The sequence below is a fragment of the Mustela lutreola genome, chromosome 9 (assembly GCF_030435805.1).
Source record: "Mustela lutreola isolate mMusLut2 chromosome 9, mMusLut2.pri, whole genome shotgun sequence".
Taxonomy (NCBI): domain Eukaryota; kingdom Metazoa; phylum Chordata; class Mammalia; order Carnivora; family Mustelidae; genus Mustela; species Mustela lutreola.
The window spans coordinates 124,081,657-124,109,232 of record NC_081298.1 but is presented as its reverse complement, the minus strand read 5'-3'; the positions used below and the strand labels follow the sequence as shown (position 1 = coordinate 124,109,232).

Genomic DNA, 27,576 nt, shown 5'->3' with positions numbered 1-27,576 from the left:
ATTAATTTTATCCTAAGCAAAATATAATTAGAAAGATAAATCAGCATACAAAAAAATCATGTATTCTGGAATCAATTATTAAAAATTTTAACTTCTATGGTGAGTGCTGTGAAGTGTGTAAACCTGGCGATTCACTGTACCCCTGGGGATAAAAATACATTATATGTGTATAAAAAATAAAATTTAAAAAAAATTAAAATTTTTTTTTAACTTATCTACAATTTCTGGTTTTTGGTGCTCATGCTTCTTTCACATTCCCATCATCATGAATAATCAAGAAAGAATATATTTGAGCTTTCTGAAACCCAGGCACCCAAGCATGGATGAGGAGACCTTTCTGTAACATCTTTCCTCTGATGTTCTACAGACCTAGTTGCGGCTGTCCCAGCATGCTCCATGGATACCCACAGCCGTGACTTTGCTCTTGGGGGTATCCCAGCTGGCCACAATGTATTCCCTCCTCTTTTTTGCTGGGCTAGCACCTGCTCATCTTCTACAACTTGGCTCCGGAGGCATCCCAACCAGACAGTTTTCCTTCTACTCCCACAGAACCTGCAGGCACTAACCGCATCGCACTCCAATGATCTTTGTGTCTGCCTTCTTTTTTGGACTAGAAGTTCCTCAGGAGCAAGGACTATGTTTTACTAATCGCGGTATCCCTAGCACCTAGCACAGTCCCAATCTTTTAATAGCTACTCAAGTGACTGAAATTCTAGAGAGTCCTTCATCACGAAGCCTACCCAACCTTCTCCTCCCAAGAGTGCAGAGACGAAGGAACAAAGGCATGAAGAGCGGGCAGAGCAGGGGTCACTGAAGGAACATGTTTGTAATACCACACGGTAGGTGTGCTTGTTCTGACAGGTGCAGTTTACTTTTTAATGTGTTTTCCTTAAAGGGACCATAATTAGCAAATTTCCCATGAATGATCTCTTTTGATGTTAGGAAATCTGGTTGACAGAAACATGTTTACCAAAATATTAATTTAAGAGTTGGTAACAGATATACGACTTTCAAGACCAATTTAAGGAGCAGAAAGGATAATAAAGGATATTCCTCTGGCACCGGGAATGCATGACACTCCTTAGGTCAACAGTCCTCTGGCTTTTACTTTACTGAAAACGTGATGGAGAAGATTTTTTTCTGTTTCAAATATAACAAGTCAAGAGGCTTCTGATGGAATGCAGGATAGAGGTTACTGTAATATGTTAGGCATAGGTAACCTTTTCTAGGTATGGTGTACATTTTTGGCTTTTTTTTTTTTTTATAAGTAATCTAGGTCCTACATTTCATCCACTTTGGATTGAAAAGCTTCTAAATTCACTTATTCCGCCATCCAATTAAAATCTTTTGACAATTAAGCAATCATTTCCTGACTTGCCAAAAATTAAATTTAGATGCTTGGCTGAACATAAGTCTTATCTCTCAAGCCATCACTTTTAATTGGAGCATGTAAAAGGATAACACAGGGTTGTAGCTGACATCATAGTCTATCACCATGGAAATGTAAACATGGGTTTGTATTGAGCTTGTCTCAAAGCAAGTTTTAGGGGTACAGAGAGACTGGGCGATGGGAGATAAATTATGTAAAAAACGTATGCCATAGATGTTGGATTGCCCTAGGAGTTCAGACCTTCAGTGATCTCATCCTGCCTCAAGGCCTCAAATATCCTCAACACCCTGTTGACACTCAAATTTATTATCTCCAGCCGGTCCAAACTCCTGTAATCTGTCTTCTTAACGACCTCAGTTGGATCTAACAGGCAACTCGGATCTCACATGTCCACCCTGAGCTCCTGATACTGCCCTCTCCCCAGCCAGTTTGCTCTGTTCCCAATCTTGTTTCTTGGCAAAGGTCAGCTTCCCCTTCCACATGCAGAGGCCACAGAACTTGGGAGTGATCCTTGACCCGTCTGTAATCCTCAATGAATCCTGTCTGCTCTGCCTTCAAATATATAATAAAAAAAGATGCTCGCTTCATCTTCATGGACTGTTTTCAGGCTTCTGTCATTTCTTGCCTGGATTGTTGGAAAGACTTTGGTCTCCCCCCCTTTTTTTTTTTTTTTAAAGATTTTATTTATTTATTTGACAGAGAGAAATTACAAGTAAGCAGAGAGGCAGGCAGAGAGAGGAGGAAGCAGGCTCCCCGCTGAGCAGAGAGCCCGATGCGGGGCTCGATCCCAGGACCCTGAGATCATGACCTGAGCCGAAGGCAGCGGCTTAACCCACTGAGCCACCCAGGCGCCCTGGTCTCCCCCTTTTGCCCTTGCCTGCCTTCAGTCTGTTCTCACACAGCGCCCACAGTGATGATATTAATATGTAAATCAGATTAGGTCACCTCTCTGCTCAAACCCTCCAATGGCTTTTCATCTTATTCAAGGTATGACCCCAAATCCTTTAATCATTAATTGCTCTCCTCCCTCCCTCTCTTGTTCAGCCACACTGGACTCCTTGTTGTTCACTGATCGTAAGAGGCATGCTTCGGCCTCAGGCCCTTATGCTCTTACGCTGGTTATCTGTATGGCTTGCTTCCTTCTCTCCTTTACGTTTTTACTCAAAATCACCTTCTCAGTGAGGCTTTCTATGGGCAAGGACCTAAAATTACTACTCCCATCTCCCTTTCATACCTTACTTTCCTCCTTAGCATTTATCTAACATACTATGTGTTTTACTTATTTCTACTGATACAGTCTCTTCCATTAGAATGTGAGCCCCACGAGGCAGGGTCTCCTGGCTGCGTTTTTCACGGTTGCATCCTCTGCACTTAGGGAAGTCCCTGGCATATATAAAAAGTCACTAAATATTTGTTGAATATGAGATGGATGATACATGTCCTAAGAAATAAAGATGATCAGTGAAAGCATGATTGACAAAGATCTGTGAACTTGATCTCTAAAGAAGATCACTTCTTGTTGGGTTTTCATGGAATCCTGTCTTTGGAGGAAGTCTGACTTAATTTTCCGCAAGCTTGATTTCTCTTATCTTGGCACTGTGGAACTTCAGAGATGGGTGTTCAGGAAAAGAATGATGGTAAACATAGGTGGGTATTAAACAATGTTCATGGTTTGCCATGTTGGATGTGCTAATTATATTTTAAAATTATTAGTACACAGAGCTTACTATTCATAGCAAACTGAAATCAGACATGAAAAAAAAAGTTGCTCATTGATTGAATTAGCAGTGTCTGGCATACAGTAATGTAATATATAAAGTGAATTGGATTGGGTGCTGTCCAAGAGGGCTTGGTTACTGAAGTAGTTTTGTTTCTGAAGTGAGTCTGTGGTATAGGCAAGGGTGTCCAGGCTGTGTCCAGGGAAACCAAGAAATAAAGGGACAGTCACGGAGATACCATCTCTAGACTTGATTATAAATCCTTAGTTTTCTTAATCAGCTTACAAAGTAAACAATGCACACACTGCAAGTTTTCAAATGAACTGCAGATGCAAAGGGCAAAAATACCAGCCAGAGGTAGAGGTAGAGGCAGGATGATATAATGGAAAGATAAAGCTTGGGAAACACGAGTTTCCAACTTTCTCTGTGCCCCTGTCTGTATGATTTGGCAGGGTGGAGGGGAGTCATCTAACAAGTCTATTAGTTATCTCACCTCTAAAATGTGGAGAATGGACTGAAGGGCTTCAGTGATCCCCCAAGCTCTAAGTATTTTAAGATTTTTAACTTTAAGCTTCATCATTGTGGTAAGTAGAATAATGTCCCTCCACTCCTCCCCCACCCTGCCCCATGGATGTCTACATTCCTAACCCCCAGAACTTGTGAATGTTATGTTACATGGCAAGGGAAATTAAGGTTGCTAATAAGCTAACTTAAAATCAGGATATTACCCTGAATTATCCATTTAGGCCCAACATAATCACAAGGGTTCTTATAATGTGGAAAAGGAAGGCAAAAAGTGAGCATCAGAGTGATGCCATGTGAGGACTTGACTGACCACTGCTGGCTTTGAAGATGGAGGAAAGGGCCATAAGCCAAGGAATGTGCGCAGCCTCTAGAAACTGGAAAAGGCACGAAAACAGATTTCCCTTAGAGCTGCCAGGAGGAATGCAGCCTACAGAAGTCTTGATTTTAGCTCAGTGAGATCTGTGTCAGACTTCTAACCTCCAGAACTGTATTAAATTTGTATTATTTGAGCCACTAAGTTTGTGTCAATTTGTTATGGCAGCAAGAGGAAACTAACGGGAATATGACATATACCCTAACTAGCAACGTTGGACCCAAGTCTATCACAGATGAAGGATTTTAAATAAAAACGGGTATTTGTAAAGATCTTCAGAGGCAGGAGTAATCTGCAACCATAAGTAGTTTGCAGAAAAGCTGTAAGACAGTCTCTAAGGGAGTAAAACTTTTACTAGTGATTCATGAGAAGTAGACACCCGGTTATTTTACAAAAGAAAGAAAATGGCGAGAGAAGAGAAATTAGGTTATATACAATGTAAGAGTTTATTTATCTGTACCTCAGTTTACTCCTTTATGAACTGAAGAGGTGGAATAAATACTCTCTAAATTCCTCTAGATTTTTTTGTTTTGTTTTATTTTTTAAGACAGAGAGGGAGGAAGTGAGGGAGGGAGGGAGGGAGAGAATCTTAAGCAGGCTCCACGCTGGGGCTCAATCCCACAATCCTGAGGTCATGACCTGACCTGAAATTAAGAGTCAGATGCTTAACTGATGGAGGCACCCAGGCACCCCAAATTCTTCTAGCTCTTAAATAAGATTATAAAATCCCGACAGATGCTACGTGAGCCCTTGACACTCCACCCTCCCCCAACTATGAAGAATATTCATTTTATTAAGTATTGTTATCCTTAACGTTTGATGGTCAAGCTTCACAGAAAGCTCAGACTTAGTTTAAGAAGAAAGTGGCTCTGAATTTTAAACCTGACACTTATAGGGTACACAGGAAAATTGTTTAGTTTTCTGACTCTTTTGCCACTGCACCTATAAAAGTATGTTTTTGGCAATCACTAGCAGTCTCTCCCCCTTTCTACTCTTTGTCTGGAAATTTAATAACCTAGCTTATAAATAATTTAAGCAACATAAGACTAAATTGGTTACATACAGACCCTGGAACTATTTTCTAAAACATAGGTGGGGCAGAGATCTGGTGACTTGATTTTCTCAAGGCCTTTTTACCTATTTTCAGGCTCTCTTGCTATCCTTTGGAAAAGCAACGTTGCAGGACAGATGAGGTCTTACTGTAGTATCCCCGATCATTTTAAATATTTATAATGTAAAAATAGCATATCTGAAAAACCAGTCACAAAAATATTAAACAGAAGCAATCTGAATGGTAGAATTTTCTTGGAATATCTGATTTTTTTTTTTTTATAATGAACATATATTATTGTTATAGTCAGGAAAGCCATTTTCTTTCCTTTTTCCTTTCCTTCTCTTTCTCTCTCTCTCTTTTTCAGCAGGCTCTAAGCCCAAGGTGGGCCTTGAACTCACAATCCCAAGATCAAGAGTTGCATGCTCCAGTACCCAGCCAACTAGGCACTCTGCCATTTTCATTAAAAAAGAAAAAAAAAAAAGGGAAAAATTAGGGATCTCTCCAACCAATGTATTTTCAGTTAGCAGATTTTCATTATTTTATCACTTTTTTTAATGTTGTAAACTTCGTGTTTATGGGTTTTTGATTCACACTCGGGTTGCCGTAAGATAACCCATATACTGATCCACATAATACTGAAAAGCAAGGAATGCCAACAGCCAATATGGTCAAAGGTGACGCCACGAAAGATCGATTGTCTTTTGGACTTTTTGACCTCTGTTCCACTCATTCGAGTTCAGACGACTAATACCCAACCTGGTTCGTGTCACCGTTCACGAAACACTTTCCTTCATTTAGTCCTCACAACAATGCTGGGAGGTGGGCACGTTCTCAGAGATCAAACGACTTGACCAAGGTTCCTCAGGCTAGTCAGGGGACAGGCTCGGCCGACGGGTCGAAACACCCGAGCAGGTCTTGGCGGGCGCTTCCAGTAACAGGAAGAGCTTCCACTACACCCTGGCCTCTCACGTTCCCGAACTTGACAGTTAACCTTACCACCTCCCATTCGGTCTCTTCCACGCCAGGGCGGCAGGCTGCGGGCTAGGGAAACCGGCCGCTCACCCCCAAGCGGGCACTCTCCGTCGCCGGAGCTCCGGTGCCCCGGTGCCAAGCACAGTCCGCCCCCTCCCTCCACCGCAAGCTCTCCGTACTGAGCCGGACTAACCTGACCAGGTCGGTCATGCAGGAGCCCACCACTACCACCGCGGCCACCTCCTCCTGCCACTGCCGGCCGGGTTCCCCAGATGCGGCCATGGCCCAAAGGAGGTGCTCTCACCCCGGAGGCTGACCTTTGCCCTTTGCCCGACCCCGTAACCAGGAACGCCGCTCCTACGCTCCCTAACGACGCGGGCCTTCCAGACGCCTCTGCGGGTCGCCCACCTGACTGCCCGAAATAACCCCTCCCCCAGCCGCCCTCTGTTCTTCCCGGGACGGTCTCCCTGCACCCCCTCTCGTTACAGAGCCCTCCTGAGAGTTCCAGACTCCACGCCGCTCGCCACCCACGAGGCGGGCGCGGAGGAAGGACCTTTCAGGCACGGCGGGGACGCCCTTCCGAGTGCCCGGCTTGGAGCGTCCGGGGGCGCGCACGCCGCCCGGCTCCAGGGCCGCAGAGGGGGCGGGGCGGGACGTCCGGGGGCGCGCACGCATCCGGCTCGCGGTGCGCGCGCAGGTCGGTGCGTCGGTCGGGGGCGCGCTCGGGTAACCTGTACCCCACGTAGTCGCCGGTTACCGATCGGACTAAGTTCCAGGTACCTGGACTGGGGCTGGTGCGGGGAGGTTGGATCCCGAGTCGCACAGGTGGCCTGTGCACAGGATCGTGGTTTAAGTATGCCCAGGGCTCGCCGCCTCTTCCTATAGAGAAGGCCCCCGTTCCGAAGATGCCCTGCTCATCCCCATCACGCTGGTCCCCGCAAGAACGAGACCCCCCCCAAGGCCAGAGGCAGCTCTTTTTGCATATCTAGCCCGCCCCCTGCTCCCTCAATAACCTCAGACTCCTTTCTGATGCCCGCCTGAAGAGGGGACCATACAGTTTGGGAAAAGGGAGAGTATCCCTTTTTAGATGGCCCCTAGAGTGGGGTGGTCATTCTTTGGGTCCGAGCCGACTTGTTTTTCTTGAATGTTGCCCCTGGAGAAATTGCTTCCCCACTTACTTCCCTCGTGCGCTTTATGACGTTGAGGTGACGCAGCAGGACGCCACCCCTTTCCGTTCCATGACGTCAGCAGGGCACACGTTTCCGTGTTTGTCATCTCATCTTAATTGCGAGATACTGGACGATGCCTTAGACGTCTTTGTAGTCCCCAGGCTCCCCTTCGAGGACCTCATGTGACCCTATTTCGAGCAGCAGTCCCTGTAAAAATTGTATTTCTGCATTTTCCTTTTGTAATACGTCAAAATCAGGAAATAGAAATCGCACAGCTAGCACATAGGGGAGCTGGCCACTGTTAATTTGTGCCTAGCCGGGATCTCTCATGGAACTGTGATGTGTGAAAGCCACTATTGTAGGTGTTCCCCTGTCCGTGTCCCTGGCTCAAAAGGATCACATAGTTGGTTTTAAGAACCATCATCTTTGGCTGTTTGGTGACCTCTGGTTTTGGAGTATTTATTTCTCCTCTGTCTTAGAGAAGTCACTACACTTCCGGTTGAAACATTTTAATGCTGCAGGAAGTCTTGCACTGTCAAAAAATAGTACTGTCTCAGTTCTAACACAAAGAAATTCATTCCTTCAGGTGTTAGTCAAAGGTCCTGGCAGTTGCTGAATTGGAATGGGCTGTTGTCACCTTAAGTATAGTTTGGCTTTTGGTGCAGGTTTCTTCCCTGTGGTATTTGACTGGCGGGTCACTCAGGCCAGCTTTGGCAGCAGACCAGCTGTAGTCAAACGTGTTTCTGTTGGTCAGGCAACCATTTGTTCAAATTTGTAATTTTTTGTTTCTGTTCCAGCTTTATGAGTTGTACACTTTAAACAGGTGACTTTGATGCCTTTCTCTTTGGTAATTGCAATTATCCATGCTTATGTGAGAGGAGGATGGGTGTAGTGGACTTTGAGGGAGATCTGGATTTGAATGCTGGTCTTTATTCTTGTTACGTGTGTGACTTTGAACAAGTTACTTAGTCCTGCTGCGCTTTAGTTTTCCTATCTGTGAAATGGGAACAGTAATAGAGAACAGGGTTGTTGGGGTGAAGTAAATGAAATTACAGGTAGAGGTGGGTGATAGAGTGCCTGATACTCAGTAGATTTTTCAGAATGTGTTCATTCTTTTTCCATTTTTCATAGAAATGAGAGGTAAAATAATGATAAGTATTATGGGGAAAAGCATGGAAGAATAATTTTGTAATGTAGGTGAGATCCTTTGCTTTTTTTCCAGATGAGTATTTCTGTGTTTTGCATATGATCTAGATAAGCATCCTTTCAAGAACTATGACATCAGTGGATAGAAATAAGAATGGAAATGTCACAGAATAGGAAAAAAATGCTTCAAAATGCTAATATGGGTTAGTGTGCTGTTCAAAGACAAAGGACAGAAATAATCCTTATCTCCTGTAGAGTGGGAATTCTAAAACCTGCCTATTGCCCAGGATTGTGAAGATCAACTGTGATAATGTTTTTGGAAGCTCTTTATAAGTGGTAGTGTTACAAAAATGTACAGTGTGGTTTTTATGATTGATGACACATGACATTAGATGTTTATTCTTACTTTGTAGTGACTTTGGAATGGTGGGGAGAAGTAATCTGTTAATTTGTTGGAAGAGGAGCTTATTTTATATTTGCAGAAAGGATGATTTGAGTACTGAAGTATACAGCCTCAAAGGTCTTCTGGGTGTCATCACCATATAAGGTAGCTAAATTATTTTTTGAAAAATCATTGCAGTCCTTCCCTTTATTACTATCCAAAGTGATTAAAACAGGTACTGGCTTTCAGCATTTCTTTTGGCAGAGACCTCTAAGTCCCCATATGGTAAAGTATATGAAAACTAGGACTAGGACATCATTTCCTTATAGTTGTAACTTAGAGGAAATTAATTTGCTTTTGATGAGGGATTATCCTTCCAGATTGAGGAAGAAAGTGACTATTTAAATGGATTTACTCACCTCTGAAACTAGAGGTTTTCATGTAGAAATCTGTTTAGAGGAATTCATACATTCCTTCCCCTAGCCTCTGGGTTTCCAGATAATTTAGACACGCTTTGTTGGTTTTACTTCTGTATTTTCAAGTGCAAGAACTTCTTAGTGCTTGAAAGGCTAAGACTTTTAGATACATGTTTGTTTGTGTTGGTTAATATCCGGATAAGTGTATGTTTTCATGATTTAATTGTTAATTAGCTTTTTAAAAAATATTTTATTTATTTATTTGACAGAGATCACAAGTAGTCAGAGAGGCAGGCAGAGGGAGAGAGAGGGGGAATCAGGCTCCCCGCTGAGCAGAGAGCCTGATGTGGGGCTCCATCCCAGAACTCTGAAATCCTGACCTGAGCCGAAGGCAGAGGCTTCAACCCACTGAGCCACCCAGGTGCCCCATTAAATAGCTTCTTGCTACATACGTTCCTCAGATACATTCTCCTCGACCAGATTTTTTTGAGGGGATATTGTCTTCTCTCCATACTTTAATATTTCTCTAGTTTTTTTGGTCTCTTTATTCATTTGTTTATTTAAAGATTTTTATTGGATGCTTAGCATGTGCCAGGTACTTTTGTTAAACAGTAGGAATTCAAGACATAGTCCCTGCAGGGGAGAGATCACAAAGCAGGTAGTTATAACACACTGTGGAGGGACAGTATATCAGAAGTAAATAATTTCTCGTAAGTAACAATTATAAGTAGGTTATGCTTATTCTTGAATTTCATATAGTATTACCAATCAAGTCCTTCTTATGGGGACACCAAGGGAGCAGTTCTGAACTTAATGGAGTGTACATTTTGTGTGTGGGGGGAGAGGATTGTTAGTGAAGGCTTCTTAAGGCCTCAAAGTAGGAAACTTGTCAGTTGTAAGATAGAGCAGAGTAGATTTAGGTTGTGTGGGGCAGTATAGCGGTCAGCTTTGGAAAGGAGGAGGGAATTGGATTGAAGGGCTGCTTCTGGCTTGAAAAGCATTGGTGCTGTCTCTCTCCTGAGGAGGTGAGCAACAAGGGGTTGGTTTCTTCTGAAGGGGGTCATTGGAAGAGGCCGCTATAAGACAGGAAGTGAAGTATTTATTCATGCAAGAGAAATTTCCGTGTTGCTGTGCCAGTTTTCAGGAAACCCATTCTGTCTAGTTCCTCTGAATACTCTGACCACCATCCCTTGCTTCTCCTTTCAGTGTGATTTGCAAATCAAGCCAAAATGTCCCCAGAAGTGGCCTTGAACCGAATTTCTCCAATGCTGTCCCCATTCATATCTAGTGTGGTCCGCAATGGAAAAGTGGGACTGGATGCTACAAACTGTTTGAGGATAACTGACTTGAAGTCTGGGTAGGTACCAGCACTACTACAACTAATGCATCAGACCCAATTGAGCCTTAATTACTAATAAACTTTTCCCACCAGATTCATCAAAATTGAACACCACAGAAATTAAATCAGGTCTTGAACTTAGCACATGTTGATGCAGTTGGTTTTGTCCAGATCTTGATGTATTATTATGTTTCAAGCTGTTTTATTTGCATTGTGGGCCATTGCTTTATGATCACAATGTTCATGTCTTCTTTTTTTCTTCTTCTTCTTTTTTTTGGGGGGGGCACGTCTCTTTGTTAACAGTGTGCCATGTGGTTTTTAGCAAGTGTGTTTTTCATTCATTGACTCAGTTTTTTGTTACGTCTGTTGCAATTCAGCATGTACTCTTAGAGTTGGGTTTTGGGATTCTGAATTTGATATCATTTGGTAATCTCTCCTAATAGGAAAATTAAAATAGCTAGCCAGAATGAGTCATTTTTTTCACAGTGGGGTTGAAATAGTAGTATCTGACACCTGGAAATGTTGAATTAAATAGCCCCAACTTTTTACTTCAAAATAAATACAGATTTACAGAAAATTTACAAAATACAACAAAATTAATGTTGCTATAATGCTGTTGATTGTTTTACAAGCATTGTTTGAATTTTGTGACTTTTTTGGCCCAGAATCCAATCCAGGATCCAAACTGAATTTAGCTGTCACATCTGGGTCTTCTTAACCTGTTAATGTTTCTGTCTTTGTCTTTTATGATTTTGACACATTTTTTTTTTAGAGATTTTATTTATTTATTTGTCAGAGGGAGAGCATGCATAAGCAGGGGGAACAGCAGGCAGAGGGAGAAGCAGGCTCCCTGCTGACCCTGGGATCCTGACCTGAGCTGAAGGCAGGTGCTCAACCAACTGAGCCACCCAGGCGTCCCGATTTTGACACTTTGGGAAATAGCACTGGTTAGTTATTTTGTAAAGTGTTGCTTAGTATGGGCTAATCTACTGTTTTCCCTTTATTACAGTGAGAACTGTATCCCCCCCCCCACCCCCCCACCAAGAATACTACAGAATTGATGCTGTATGGTTTACAGTACATTAGGTCAGGGAGTATGTGATGTTCATGTGTATGACTGGTATGTTAACTTCGACCGCTCAAGTAAGATTGTGTCCACCAAATTTCTCCACTGTAGCGTTAGCTCGATCTGCCCTTTGTCATTGCTAAGTGTCTTATTGTCTTATGGAGGGATGCCTTGAGATGGTGCCGGTGCTTACTTCCTCATGGTACTTTTGGCCACTAATTTCAGCGGTCATGGATGGTTCTGGCCTGCAGTCATTATCGCGGTGGTGCTGATCTAAATGATGTTCTATTTCCCTTACTTCTCCTACCCCCCCACACTTATTAACTTGAATTCTACTGTAGAGAAGCGTTGTCCCTTCTCCCCCAGTCACTTACTTACTCACTTATTTATTTATGTCAGTGTGAATTTTTAGGTGTTTATTTTAGTCTGTAGGTTATCATCCAAATGCTGTGTTCATTTATTTTGTTGCTCAGTTGTTCTAGCTTTGTCATTGGAGCTCCGTTGAGTTGGGGTTTGTGTCTTTTTGACATATCCCCATCAGTTTTTGAGTATTTTCTTACTAGAAATATATTGCATTCTTGACTCTCTTTTAGCTTTTCTTTTTAGGCTCTTTTGCCTTCTGTAGTCTTGCCTTTTTTTTTTTTTTTTTTTTAAAGATTTATTTATTTATTTATTTGACAGAGAGAGATCACAAGCAGGCAGAGAGAGAGAGAGAGAGAGAGAAGGGGAAGCAGGCTCCCTGCCGAGCAGAGAGCCTGATGCGGGGCTCGATCCGAGAACCCTGGGATCATGACTTGAGCTGAAGGCAGAGGCTTTAACCCACTGAGCCACCCAGGCTCCCCAGTCTTGCTGTTTTTTGACTAAGCAGAAGACTTAGATATGAGGATGTACACTTCCTTCAGTAGGAGGATAGAGAAGACTAGTTAGAGTTAGTTAGACTAGTTAGAAGACTAGTTAGGTTAGTTGGATACTTTATTGGGAAGATCTGGCATTATTTAATTAGTGGGTGGGGGATGACAAAAATGTCCTGAAAGATAGCGGGGATGGTTATACAATTCTGTAAATATATGACAGATGACTGAACTGTGCCACCTGTAAGGGTGGATGGATTATAGCTTAGGGAAGCTGTCCTCAAAAGGAGCCAAACCCATGAACTGGGGATGTTTACTACTTCAAATGGATAAGGCATGGGTGTTTCTTTCTTTCTTTCTTTCTTTTTTTTTTTTTTTTTAAGATTTTATTTATTTATTTGACAGAGACAGAGATCACAAGTCAGCAGAGAAGCAGGTCGGGGGTGGGGTGCAGACTCCCCGTTGAGCAGAGAGCCTGATGCGGGATGCTCGATCATGAGAGATCATGACCTGAGGTGAAGGCAGAGGCTTTAACTCACTGAGCCACCCAGGTGCCTGGGTGTTTCTTCTTTAGTTTGTCACAACCACTTTTTTTTTTTTTTAAGTTGGCGAGGACATGACAGGGGACTGATGGCCTGGGGACTGGGATTGGCTTATGGGAGATGACGTCATCTGAACTTCTTACTCTTTGTATCAGTGTCCTGAGGGAATGATTGGGTTCATCAACATGAAGTCACTTTACTTCTTTTCTGCAGACTCCTTCTCCAGTGCTCCCTGATTCCTGAATGTTTGGTTGAGTATTTAAGTGCAAATAGTGGATCTGATGATACATTTGAAATGAATCCACTAGACCTGGCCCGGTCTGGACTAGCTCTTCGAAAAATATTTGAAATGGCATCATTATATGGCATTTAGTATTTATGGAATTTAATGGAATTATATGGCGTTTAGTATTTATGGAATTTACTTTCTTTAGATTTACAAAAGGAATGCAGATACCTCTACCTACATTAACTGAGTTGCTAGGCATAAAATGGTGTGAAAAACCTTATTAATCTAGAGCATTAGTGATGCCTTTTATGCAGCTCTTGTCTGAAAGATTCATGAAAGTTCCTTGGAGTCTCATTGACAATTCTTTCTTCAATCCTTCCATCGGGCAAAGTGTGCATTCCTCAAGTTTCTATAGTAAAACAGTGACGGGGTTTGGGAACAAACAGAATGGCTTCTTTTTAGTGTGTCATTTATTGGCATTTCCCTTTCTTTTACATCAGCAGCACTCATTTACAAGAAATGGGGTCCACATTTATCAGTTCTGTGAATCCTGTAGGGCACAGCATGTACAGAACTACTCTTGTTTCTATATATGGCTACTTGCCCTTGAAGAAATGAGGTGTGAGTATCTATATTCTAGATCTGGCTCATAGAAGGAATAGATAGGTAAGATTCTATTCCAAGTAAGATTAAAAAAAAAAGTAGCAACTCATCTTTCTGTAATGGCCCCTAAATATTTGTACCTTACATACACCTATGTATGTATGTATGTATGTGTATATGTATGTATATGTTTGTTTGTTTCTGAGCTCCATTGCTAGACTGTCACAATCTTAAGGACAGGGTTCTTATTTAATTTATTTTTAGGCCTCCTTAAGGTGTGCTGTGGTACTTTTCCTACATAGTGTAGCAAGTGGGGGCTGAGTGAGTGAAGAGGTAAGGTGTTTTCCTAGAGAAGTTGCCTGGTTTGGGGATCATAGTGGTTTGGACTTCTGGCTTGGAAACCTGTTTCTTGGTCTTGTAGATTATTGCTTAAACGTTATTATACGTAATTTTAGAAAATGTCATTCCTTGATAACTGAATTGATATTTTTGAAATACCAGTACTGAAAAACCAGCCCTGGGTTTTCTCTTCTAGGTAGAGGGGTCGAATTTTTATTTTAGAGAGTTATTCCATGGGGCTCTTGACTGTTTATTAGCTTTTTGCTCTTTGATGATTTGATCCCAAGCATGTGCTATTTGTAAGATGCCATATTCTGTCATTTTTGGTGATTTGCTAATCTTGAAGCTGTCTCCATGTTCAGTGTTCTGGAATGGTGCCCGGCAAAAATGAGAGAGGAAAGCAGAGGGCTTACTGCAACCTGTGGCAGCCAAGCCTTATTATCTTTTTTCAGCATATCACAGTGACTCACCCTTACTGGCACATGGCTGTGTTTGGGGCATCTGCTGTGACATCTCAGCCGCCCACAACTACCTGTTGCATTTTTTGTTCATGTTCTGAATTTCATTACTTAATTAAAAATAGATACTCAGTGTACTTAGTTACTAAATAGAACCGTTTTCAAAGATGAGTGCTGTAAGCTTTGAAGACAGATCTCTGTTTGTTCCATTGGTCCCTTTGGCTGGCAGGCTGAGCCTTTATTAGCCCTGTGCCTGGAAGGAAGCTGCTGGCCCAGGAGCCAATACTTTAATTCTGAGGATGGTCACCTTTTAACTCTTTAGTATCCAGTTGTTCTCTGGGCTATTTCATTTCACTTTCTTTTCTTTGTGATCTTTTTCCTTTTCTCCTGTGCATACCATTATCCTTTATGTATTCATTATATAAAAATATATTCCTAAACCATATATAGTATTATATTGCATGTTTAAGAAGTTTAGAGAAAGGATATCATGATATATGTGTGTATGTGTGTGTGTGTGTGTGTGTGTGTTCTTCCACAGCTTGCTGCTTTTGCTTAGTAGGAAGTTCTTGAGATTTACTTATGTTAATACTTAGGGTTCAAGTTCTTTGGTTGCACTGCTGTATCATATTCCATTGTATGAATGTGCCTCCAATTTTTTATTCACTCTCCCATTGATTGACTTGTATGTTGTTTTAAATTTCTTTTGGCAAAGAATGCCATAATGAACGTTCTCTCACCTTTGCGCAAGAAGGTATGAGAATATTTTCTGGGGCATGGGTTTTTGAACTGGGTGTGTTTACCCATTAGTGGTTATAAAATCTATTGAATGAGTCACTCCAATATTTAAAAAATGAATGAGAATAGAATGGAAACTACCAGAATGTGTCACACATAATAAGAGTAAGCACTGTTTTGTGAAATTTGCTTTCAGTTAAATAAGTATGTGTGTACTGGGTTACAATGTGAAATATGTGTGTCATGAAAAAAAATGTTTGAAAGCAAAAAAAAAAAAAAGTTTTGAAAGCTATTCCTCTAGGCACATTCCTAGGAATAAAATTGCCAGCTCTTAAGGTATATGCATCTTCTATTTTATTAGATATTGCCACATTATATGAATTTCCTTCCACCAGAAATGAATGAGAGTTCCCATTGTTCTGTAGCGTTAACAATAGTCTGCATTGTCAGACTTAAATTTTTGCCAAGTTGATGGGTGTGAAATGGTATCTCATTGTTTTTAATTTGTACTTCCTGTATAGTGAAGAATCTTTTCAAATCTTTATTGCTAATTTAAATTTCTTCTTTTAGGACTATCCTTTGCCCATCTTTTAACTGGGTTGTTTGTAGTTTTGTATAGGTTTTAAATCATTCTTTATATATTTTGGATATTAATCATTTATATGTATTACAAATATTTGCATTCAGTCTGTGCCTTACAGTCTTAGTTTCATACTACTGATGTCCAGAAGTTTTAGTTCTAATGAAGTCAAATGCATCAGTATTTTCTTTTTTAGATTTTTGCTGCGTGTGTGTGTGTGTGTGTGTCTGTATGTATGTGAGAGAGAGAGAGAGAGACAAAGGCATTTCAGAAAACCCTGTCATACTCAAAAGTCATAAACCTGGGGCACCTGGGTGGCTCAGTGGGTTGAGCCTCTGCCTTCAGCTCAGGTCATGATCCCAGGGTCCTGGGATCGAGTCCCGCATCGGGCTCTCTGCTCAATGGGAGCCTGCTTCCTCCTCTCTCTCTCTGTTTGCCTCTCTGCCTACTTGTGATCTCTGTCTGTCAAATAAATAAATAAAATATAAAAAAAAAAATCACAAACCTTCCTCTACAATTTTCCATTTTTGGTCTTCAAATAGAAATTTATTTTTTTCCATAAGATATGTTGTGAGCTAGGGATATAGTTTTTTTGTTCATGCAATTCGTTGATTGTCCCAGCATCATTTATTGAAAAGGTCATCCTCTTGTCTAGAGATCTGCAGTGCTACCTCTCTTATTGTGTCTAGATCATACACGGATCTGTTTCTAGGCTTTCTGTCCTGATCTGTCAGCCTCATTGTCCTTATGCCAGTTGTGTTCTGTCTTAACTATTAAAACTTTATGGCATGTCATAATAATATCAGGAAAATTTTCACCTATCTTGTTTTTATTCTTAAAAATTCTCTTGCTTAGGGGCACCTGGGTGGCTCAGTGGGTTAAGCTGCTGCCTTCGGCTCAGGTCGTGATCTCAGGGTCCTGGGATCGAGTCCCACATCGGGCTCTCTGTTCAGCAGGGGGCCTGCTTCCCTTCCTCTCTCTGCCTGCCTCTCTGTCTACTTGTGATCTCTCTCTGTTAAATAAATAAATAAAATCTTTAAAAAAAAAATTCTCTTGCTTAACCATATGTTCTAGATACTTTTTGATAACCTCATTTAAATAGTCACATGCCATTTTCTTAGGACATTCGAATTACAGTTAACAAAAATTCTTCTTTTTAACTCATTGAGGAATGGAAATGAAGGGAAACTGACCCGGACTAATTGAGAATTAATGGTCAGAAAAGCTCTCTGAGGAAAGGACATTTAAGTTGAATCACGAAAGATGAGAATAATCCAATGTAAAGAGCTGGGGAAGTTGTTGTATAAAGGGAATATGATGTATAAAGGCAGGAGAAAGCTTCATGTGTTCAAGGATCTGCAAGGCCACTGAGTGTTGGAATGTAGTAAGAGAGCGTGAGAGGGAAATGAGATGAAATTCTAAAGATAGTCAGGGGCCAGAATATGCAGAGCCTGGTGGGCTATATTAGGAAACTTGGGTTTTATTCTGGGTGGAATGAGGAGTTATTGAAGGATTTTAGGCAGAGTGACATTATCTAATTTATATATATAAAAAAGCATTGGTTGTTATATAGAAAGAGACTTATGCAGGATAAGGTAGACTAGTTAGCTGCCCATTTGTAACAATAGACCAGGTGACAGATGATGGAATCTTACAATATGGTGGGAGTAATGGAGATGGAAGGAGGTGAATAGATTATAAACTAGTTAAAGGTAAAAACAGGAGGATGTTGAATCTGGGGCTTGAGAGAGAAACAAGAATGACTTCTTCCTTCTAACTTGAGCAAGTGGGTTAAGATAGTTATGCCATTGGTTGAGATGGGGAAGGTTGGTGGAGGAACAGCTTGAATTCGGATTGATTGTTGTCTGCCCCTGCTATGCAGTTATTAGTGTGTCTCTCCTTTTGCTTCTTCCCTATGTTGAGTCTCATGTTTTCCTTTCTTGTTTTTCCCTCTTGCTTTGTTGGAGCATGCACTCTAGTAGCATCCCAAGAGAGGGAGAAGAGGAGGTTTATTCTTTGAGTTCCCGAAGGTCTAAAATGTGTTTATTCTGCTCTGAAACTTGATTGATAATTTGGGCAAGTATAGAACGCTAGGTTGCAAATTTTCCTCCTCTCAGATTTGAAAGGCCTTGGTCTGTAATATTGGGGACCCTCAACACACATACTGTTGTAGTTCCATGGTTGCAGTGTCTTCTCTGCTCTGTAAGGATATTAAGTATTGTTTGCTTTTAAAATTGAGGTACAGTTGACGATTACAACTTTTGAATGTTTTAAAAAACATTTTTTATGTATCTTGCATTATCTCTGTTTTGTTCTTCGTCTTTAGTGTTGGCAGGTTTCCTCAAACTGGTGATTCTTGGCTGTCCATGTCTGTTAAGGAGAGAGAATGTAAAATATGAATTTGAAGCTTTTGATGCACAGGTGGACTTCTCAACTGCTGAGCTTTGCTGTAGTGTGATCATGCATGAACTTGGCCTCTTTATCAAGTGATTGCCAGATTCATTACCCAGAGATCTTATCTCTGCAACTATAAAAGATAGAAGTGCCTGTATGGATGCATGTATTCCTGTGTGTCAGGAAAATTCTAACTATTGGGCCAGAGTATGTAAATTTTAAGATTTTGATGTATTTGGTGTATTCTTCTTGGGTCTGGTCTCTTTGAGAGAGACTGGTCCATGTAGCCAGCTGCCTTAGCTGCCCCAGCTCTGTTCAGCCCCACAACCAATCAGCTGAAGGCAGCTGCACGCATAGGCCAATGAGAGGCCAGCAGAACTGACTAGCCTCCTAGCACAGAATGATGAGAAATAATAAATTGTTTCCTAAAGCCACTAATGTTAGGGTAGTTTTTTATGCAGCACTAGATAATTAATATGTAACATATTATATATTCATGTTACCTGTGTATTTTGAAGACTGTCCACATTAGTATGGCTTGAACTGTGCCTCCTTTTTAATGCCTGCATAATATTCCAGAATAGAATGCATTGTAATTTAATCAGCTATCATTGAGAGCTGTTCATTTGAATCTGTCTTTTGTTATAACAGAAGGTTGTAAAGAATCTCCTCTCACGGGGCGCCTTGGTGGCTCAGTGGGTTAAGCCGCTGCCTTCGGCTCAGGTCATGATCTCAGGGTCCTGGGATCGAGTCCCACATCGGGCTCTCTGTTCAAGGGGAGCCTGCTTCCTCCCTCTCTCTCTGCCTGCCTCTCTGCCTACTTGTGATCTCTCTCTCTCTGTCAAATAAATAAATAAATAAATCTTAAAAAAAAAATTCCTCTCACATTTATCTTTGATATGCCAAAATGTCTACTTTTTATGTTGTCATCAGATCGATTTCCTTCATGGGTTCTTTTGGCATTTTGAGAAATTAATGCCTTTTCCACTGAGACATCTGTTTTCTTCTGAGATGCCTATGCTTTCTTCTGTAGTTTCATTGTTCCTTGAAATTAATCTGGAATTCATTTTGGTGTATGATATAATGTAGGAATGGGATATTATGTTTCTAAGTAATAGTCTGGTTGTCCTAGCACTATTTATAAGACAAATCCTTGACTTATTCATTATTTTGAAATGCCATCTTACATGCTAAATTCTGTTTATTTCTGACTTTATTTTCAATGATCTGTATTTGCTTTGTGCAATTATACAGCTTTTCAATTTTACAGCTTTATAGTATGTTTGAATACTCATCATCTCACCTGTTGGGGATTTGATTGGCATTGGATAAAACTTTTTTGTTTGGAGAGAATGGACTTCTTTTACAACAGGTTTTAGCAAACTTTCTGTGAGATCAGATAGTGTTTTAGGCATGTGAGTCTTATGGTCTGTGTCGCAACAGCTCTTGTGTGGAATTTATGTCAGTACACAAGTGAGTAAATGTGGCTGTGTTCCAGTGAAACTTGATTTACAAAAAGAAGAAAGTGGCCCTTGGATTGTAGTTTTACAATACTGAGCATACTTGCTTTATAATATTGATACTGTCCTATTTATGCCCACTTTTATGTCTGTAAATAAAGGTTCATGTTTTCTTCATTTTATCCCTGCACATGGACTCTTCACCTTCTTCCTAGGTGGCTTATTCTTTGGTTGCTTTCCTGTAGAAGTTTCTAGTGGTTTGCTAACATAGATGAGAGCTAATATAAAAGGTAGATTGAAGTAGAAGGAGAAGGTGTATTAGAAAATTTAACAATTCATGGGGCGCCTGGGTGGCTCAGTGGGTTGAGGCCTCTGCCTTCGGCTCGGGTCATGATCTCAGGGTCCTGGGATTGAGCCCTGCGTCAGGCTCTCTGCTTGGAGGGGAGCTTGCTTCCCTTCCTCTCTCTCTCCTGCCTTTCTGCCTGCTTGTGATCTGTATGTCAAATAAATAAATAAAATCTTAAAAAAAAATACAAAGAAAATTTAACAATTCAATAATCTCTTATCCAGAGAATATTCCCTAAGAATATTTACAAAGAATTCAAAGAAAGTTCAAAGAAAGGAAAAATGGTCAGAGCCAGAAGTGCTGACACAATGCTGGTGGAAGGGGTGGGGGTGCCACAAGCCAGAGGGCAGATTGGACAAAGGATGGAACGCAGTGAGCCATCTTTAGGGATGGCAGCATAATATCGTGGTAAGCATGAAGATTTTTTAGTCAATGAGGTCTGAGTTTGATTCCTGATTTTGCCACTTTATTGAGTGACATTATTAAAGACCTTTGGCAAGTTACATACCTTTTCTGTACCTCATTTTTCTCTTAATTGAGGATGACATTAATAATTATCTTACTGAGTAGTGATGGGGAATATGTATATGTATATATATATATATATATAAATATATCTCAATATATTTGGTCAAGTGCTCAATAAATGGTCACTATTTTTATCTACAATAATAACAATGCTGTTATTATATTTAGTGTTACATACATTACACACATTATTATAGATATTATTTTACTGTATTGTTGTTAGGCAGCTGGTAGAATCACTTTGGCATTTCAGAATCAGGGACTCTATAAAGAGGGAGTGTCCATGCAGGCAGTGTAGAGGAGATGTCTAAGTAAGACTCAGGAAAGCAGAGCAATATAAGAGGTCACACATGTAACAAGAGTCAGAAATCATGGAGCAGAAAAGGACAAGAGAGCCAGAAATTTCTATTTCTAGGGTAACTTTCTATCCTTGTTCTTTGCTTTTTGGAGATCCATGGGGGCAGAAACAGTATTAATGTGGCTAATTTAGGTGGTGCAGGTGGATGTCCTTTGAAATATTTGATTAGGTTGAAGAATGAATGGGCTTGGAAATGCCAACTTCTTTTTTTATTTTTTATTTATTTATTTTTAAAAGATTTTATTTATTTTTTTGATAGAGTGAGACATAGCGAGAGAGGGAACATAAGCAGTGGGAGTGGGAGAGGGAGAAGCAGGCTTCCTGCTGAGCAGGGAGCCTGATGCAGGGCTCAATCCCAGGACCCCAGGATCATGGCCTGAGCTGAAGGCAGACGCTTAACGACTGAGCCACCCAGGCACCCTGTCCAGCTTCTTTTTTTAACAGAGCCTGTTTTCAGTAGTTATTAGAGATTGAACCATGGCTCTCTTGAGCAGAGACATGCAATAGTTCTCAACAGAGAGTTGAAGAAACCTGCCCGCCAAAACCTCGTAAGATGGGGACTAGGGAGCTCTGTTGGAGGGCGGAGAGCTAGTGTGGGCAGTGTGTGGGCGGGTTGTGAATGTTACAGGGCAGAATTTTGGTTAGGGCTCAGGCTGCTGGGGCACCAGGGTTAGGGCTAGACACCAGGGCATCTAGAAATATAGAGAACAGTGCACCGTGTTGGTATTTTGAGCACTATTAACGTGTCCAGGTTATCCTCCAGGAATTACCTCTTGTTTTGTTTTGTTTTTTTTTTTAACTCAGAGAAATGTCCTGCTTCTCACGCTCCAGCCCATCATCTTTTCTTATCTTCGATCTTTAACTTGGGTAGCTGCCTGTCCAGCTGCCTTGTGATTATAATAGCAAAATACAGTAATATAAATAATGTTAGTGGAATAGTTAATGGGTCTTTTAACATTTCAGAGGGCTTTCATTTATTTTGTATTTAGGGTTTTTTGGGGGAAAAAGCCAAGGGATAGTATTGGCCTTGGCCCAGTAAACTCTGAAATCATTGACCTTAGGAACTTATGCTAGGATTCCACAGTCTTCCCACAGAGACTAGAGTGGTCAATGCTGGGAGAACTCTGGCTCTGGAGTTTTAGATGGTTATGAATCTTGGGCTTTTCATGCCCTGCAGTGATTTCATTTCAGAAAGACTTCCTTTGGTATGGAAGTTGGGGTAGGGGAAGAGGTGAGGGGAAGTAGTCTTTCAGTCTAATGTGTAAAGGAAAGGAGGTAGGAGATTCTTTTAATCTATTCCTAGCTCTACTTTGTACTATTCAAGGGAACAACAACAACAAAAAATTACTCTTAACTGTTATCTTTTGTATCCTCTCTTCTATGCAATTTTAAGTGGTATTTTTTGATGGTTTCTGTTTCATTGGAATGGCAGATTTGCGGACTGCTTTAAGATTAGAAGATGAGCAGGACTCTTTCAGTTTACGTTAAAAGGCACATGTTAATGTTTGTCTCAAGACTGCAAATTAACTAGTTCTGTGCGCTCACACAGGTTAATGGACCCTTATGCCCAGGTAGATAGCCGCCTTTTTAACTTCCATGATGGTTGAATAATCTTGCTTTCTGGTGCCATATTCTTGAAAAATAATTTTGTAACTTTCCTTTCAGGGCCACATTTCCTGAGTGATGTGGTTATCTTTTAGTGGCATGTGATGAAAGTTGTTTTTCCCATTGACCTTGCTTCTCTTGACTTTTTGAAAAATGTATCCTTTTTGTTTTCTGAAACAGTTTTCATCTCAACCTTTGCTCTTGCCAATTTATTGATAAGAGCTCTTGAGTCAAGTGGAAGTTTTGGAGAATATTTTGAGTTCTACCGTGAAGTGGGTACAATGCCCTCACAATGATTGTTTTTTCTATCTAAGGACTCCTTAGACTTTTTTTTTTTTTTAAAGATTTTATTTATTTATTTGACAGAGAGAGATCACAAGCAGGCAGAGAAGCAGGAAGAGAGAGAGAGAGGAGGAAGCCGACTCCCCGCAGAGCAGAGAGCCCGATGCGGGACTCGATCCCAGAACCCTGACATCATGACCCGAGCCGAAGGCAGCGGCCCAACCCACTGAGCCACCCAGGCGCCTTAGACTTTTTTTTTTTAATCTAAAAAAGCATTTTTAAAATTTTGTGGCTCACTAAATTGTTTCCATGTAGATTCAGTTTGAGGCTTAGCACATACTTTTCTTGGCTGTAGTAAAACATACATTCCATTTACCGTTTGCACCAGTGGCATTCCAGTTCAGTGGCACTGAGTCCAGTGGCATTCCAGTTCAGGGGCACTGAGTCCAGTGGCATTCCAGTTCAGTGGCACTGAGTCCAGTGGCATTCCAGTTCAGTGGCACTGAGTCCAGTGGCATTCCAGTTCAGTGGCACTGAGTCCAGTGGCATTCCGGTTCAGTGGCACTGAGTCCAGTGGCATTCCGGTTCAGTGGCACTGAGTCCAGTGGCATTCCGGTTCAGTGGCACTGAGTCCAGTGGCATTTCAGTTCAGTGGCACTGAATCTAGTGGCATTTCAGTTCAGTAGCACTGAGTCCATACACATTGATGTGCAGCCATCACCACCATTCATCTCTAGAACTTTTTTAATCTTGCAAAATGAAAACTCTCTGCTTATTAAATAATAACTCCCAATTCCTCCCTTCATCTACCCCTGGAAATCACTATTTTATTTCCTGTCTGTGTATAAATCTGACCTCTTTAGGTATCTTGTGTAAGTGGAATTACACAGCATTTATTCCTTTATGACTGGCTTATTTCACTTAGCATAATGTCTCCAAGGTTTTCCATGTCGAGCATATGTCAACATTTCCTTCCTTTTTAGTCTTAGCTGAATAATACTCCGTTGTATGTTTAGACCACATTTTGTTTATCCGTGTACCGTCACCGCATACTTGGGTTGCTTGTGCCATTTGACTATTGTGAAGAATGCTACTATAAACATAGGCATCCAGATTTCTTTCGGAGCCCCTGTTTTCAGTTCTTTGGGGGATATATCCAGAAGAGGAATTGCTGGATCATATGGTAATTCTCAGTTTAGTTTTTTGAGGGATCATCATGTCATTTTCCTCAGTGGCCATGTCACTTTGTATTGCCACCAGCAATACATCAGGGTTCCAGATTTTCCACATCCTCACCAACACTTGTTGGTTTTTAAACATTTTCTGTTTTTAAACTTAAAAAAAAAATTGTAGTCATCCCAGTGGGTATGAAGTGGTATATCAGTTTGGTTTTGCATTTTCCTAATGAGCAGTGGTGTTGAGCATCTCTTCAAGTGCTTAGTGGCCATTTGCATATCTGCTTTGGAGAAGTGTCTGTTCAAGTCCTTTGCCCATTTTTTAATTGTGTTGTGGATCGTAGTGAGTTGTAGGAGTTCTTTATATATTCTAGATAATTCTTTATCAGATATATAATTTGAAAATACTTAATCCTTTTCCACGGGTTGATAGTATCTTTTTTTTAATTCTCTTGATAGTATCTTTTTGAAAAAAGATTTTATTTATTTATTTGACAGATATCACAAGTAGGCAGAGAGAGAGGGGGGGGAGCAGGCTCCCTGCCGAGCAGAGAGCCCGATGTGGGGCGCTGTCCCAGGACCCTGAGATCATGACCTGAGCCAAAGGCAGAGGCTTTAACCCACTGAGCCACCCTGGCACCCCTGTTGATAGTGTCTTTTGATATACAACATTTTTACTTTTGATAAAGTCCAATTTATGAATTTTGCTTTTGTTGCCTGTCCTTTTGGTTTCATATCCAAGAAGTTACTGCCAAATCCGGAGTCTTAAAACTTTTTCCTTATGTTTTCTTTTAAGAGCTTTATCATTTTAGCTCTTGTGGTTAGGTCTTTGATCCATTTTGAATTTTTAATTCAGAGTTTTTGTGTATGGTATATATGGTATAAGTGTTCAACTTCCTTGTTTTTTCTTTTCTTTTCTTTCTTTCTTTCTTTTTTTTTTTTTTTTTGCATGTGGATATCCTGTTTTCACAACACTGTTGAAAAGACAGTCTTTTCCTCCACTAAATAGTTTTGGCACTATCATTGAAATTACTTGACAATATACTTGTGGGTCTATTTCTGGGCTATTTCTCATATCGTTGGTTTATATGTCTGTCTTTATGCCAATACCACAGTGTTTTGATTACTGTAGATTTGTAGTAAGTTTTGAAATCAGGAAGTATGAGACCTCCAACATTGTTCTTCTTTGGCCAGATTGTTTTGGCTATTCAGGATCCCTTGAGCTTCCATATGAATTTTAGGATGGCTTTTTCTTTTTCTGCAAAGGTTGTTGTTGAGATTGTGATAGGAATTGCTTTGAATTGATAGATTACTTTGTGTGGTATTGACAGTTTAACAGTATTAAGTCATCAGTGAACACAGGATGTCTTCCCATTTTCCTGTGTCGTCTTTAATTTCTTTCGGCAATGTTTTGTAGTTTTAAGTATGGTAGTCCCTCTCTTTTTGTGGTTTTGGTTTTCGTGGTTTCACTTACTCATGGTCAACTATGGTCCAGAAGCCAATGATCCTCCTCCTGACACATCATCAGAAGGTTAGTAGTAGGGACGCCTGGGTGGCTCAGTCAGTTAAGCGTTGGCCTTCAGCTCAGGTCATGATCCCAGATACTGGGGTTGGGCCCCGCATTGGGCTCTCTGCTCAGCGGGGAGTCTCTTTCTCCCTCTGCCACTGTCTGCTGCTCCCCCCTGCTTGTACTCTCTCTCTGTGACAAAGGAAATCAATAAAAAATTAAAAAAAAAAAAAGGTTACTGGTAGCCTAATGCTGCCTCACGATGCCTACCTCGCTTATCTCACTGCATCTCATCATGCAGGCGTTTGATCATCTCACGTCACAAGAAGTATCACAAGAGGACAGTATAGAGAGAGGCGAGAGAGAGGCCGCATTCACATAACTTTTATCACAGTATACTGTTAAAATTGTTCCATTTCCTCATTAGTTTTGTTATTAATCTTTTGCAGGGATTACTTTATATATTAAACTTTTCATAGCAATATAGGGAAACACGATACACAGAGGGTTTGGTACTGGCTTTCAGACATCTGGGGCTCTTGGAATGTATTTCCTGTGGATAGTGGGGTCTACTATAGCCAACCCTTGCGCCCTTGGTTAAGTTTGTTCCTAAGCATTTTTTTTTTTTAAGATTTTAATTTATTTATTTGACAGAGAGAGAGATCACAAGTAGGCAGAGAGGCAGGCAGAGAGAGAGGAAGGGAAGCAGGCCCCCTGCTGAGCAGAGAGCCCGATGCGGGACTTGATCCCAGGACCCTGAGATCATGACCTGAGCCGAAGGCAGCGGCTTAACCCACTGAGCCACCCAGGCGCCCCTGTTCCTAAGCATTTTATTCTTTCTTTCTTTCTTTCTTTCTTTCTTTCTTTCTTTCTTTCTTTCTTTTTAAGATTTTATTTATTTATTTGACAGACAGAGATCACAGGTAGGCAGAGAGGCAGGCAGAGAGGGGGGTGGGAAGCAGGTTCCCTGCTGAGCAGAGAGCCCGATGTGGGGCTCGATCCCAGGACCCTGAGATCATGACCTGAGCCGAAGGCAGAGGCTTTAACCCACTGAGCCACCCAGACGCCCCACATTTTATTCTTTTTAATACTATTGTAAATGGGATGTTTTTATCAATTTCATTCCAGATTGTTCATTGTTAGTCTATATAGAAGGGCAACTGAGTTTTGCATGATCAAGTAGCCTGCAACTTTGCTGAATTTGTTTATTAGTTCTGGTTGTGTGTATGTGCTTGTGTGTATGCGTGTGTGTGTGTGTTTGTGTGTGTGTACTCTTCAGGGTTTTCTACATGTACAGCTGTGTCCCCTGCAAACAGGCATTTTTCCTCCTTCCTTTTGGATGCTTTTTATTTCATTTTCTTGCCTGCTTGCTCTGGTTAGGAGTTCCAATACTATTGAGTAGAAGTTCTGAAAGCTGGCATCCTCGTCTTATTCCTGACCTTAGAGGAAAGGCTAGCAATCTTTCACGTTTGAGGGTATTCTCCCCCCCCCCCACACTTATGCTTTGATTTAAGCCTTTGGCTAAGGATACAAACTAGTTAAGCACAATGAGAAAAGTTAAAATAATGTTGAAATGGTTAATTTATTCTTGAACTGTAAATTCTTATGAAAATCGCTTCTGTAAAGGAGTCTGCCCCCAGACTTAAGCCAGAATAAACAGGTGAAGCACCCTCATGATGTTAGAAACAGCTGAGGGTCTTGAAACTCAAAAGAGGCCTTTATTCCCTTTTCAGTCTGTGTGAGGACATAGATTTGCAGTCACACTGTATTTTCACTCATATGCTGTGAATGTGTCTGTGTATACACTGGTTGGTGTCAGGCTGAGGGAACAGCAGTTGGGAAGAACAGAGGGAGGCAACACCTGTAGACCGTTTGGGCCCTGTGCTAGTGGCTTTTAGCGGGCTTCTGCCTACAAAATAATGACAGTAACGGGAGCAGGAGTAGCTGCTGCTCCAGATCCTGTCCTTGCTATATTATGTCTTTTCCTTCCTGAAACCTCCCGGTGCTGTACGAGGTACAGATTTTAGCATC

General features: G+C 41.1%; 2 protein-coding genes across 6 annotated transcripts in view; one reads left to right on the top strand and one right to left on the bottom strand.

The window, feature by feature from the left end:
- The window catches only part of RBKS (ribokinase), an 86,847-nt gene extending 80,432 nt beyond the window's left edge, over positions 1–6,415 (bottom strand). The window contains exon 1 of one of the 3 annotated variants that reach the window (XM_059188745.1): positions 6,226–6,415. In XM_059188745.1, coding sequence (XP_059044728.1) covers positions 6,226–6,314 — 89 coding nt within the window. In that variant the 5' untranslated portion in view covers positions 6,315–6,415. The remainder of the gene's footprint in view (positions 1–6,225) is intronic. The other 2 variants (XM_059188744.1, XM_059188743.1) reach the window with 2 other exon arrangements.
- A 264-nt stretch (positions 6,416–6,679) lies between these two features.
- Positions 6,680–27,576, top strand: part of BABAM2 (BRISC and BRCA1 A complex member 2) — a 406,823-nt gene continuing 385,926 nt past the window's right edge. Inside the window, exons 1-3 of one of the 3 annotated variants that reach the window (XM_059188742.1) lie at positions 6,744–6,808; positions 8,761–8,894; positions 10,352–10,502. In XM_059188742.1, the coding sequence (XP_059044725.1) occupies positions 10,375–10,502 (128 nt within the window). In that variant the 5' untranslated portion in view covers positions 6,744–6,808; positions 8,761–8,894; positions 10,352–10,374. Of the gene's footprint in view, positions 6,809–8,760; positions 8,895–10,351; positions 10,503–27,576 lie in introns of all 3 variants that reach the window. The other 2 variants (XM_059188739.1, XM_059188740.1) reach the window with 2 other exon arrangements.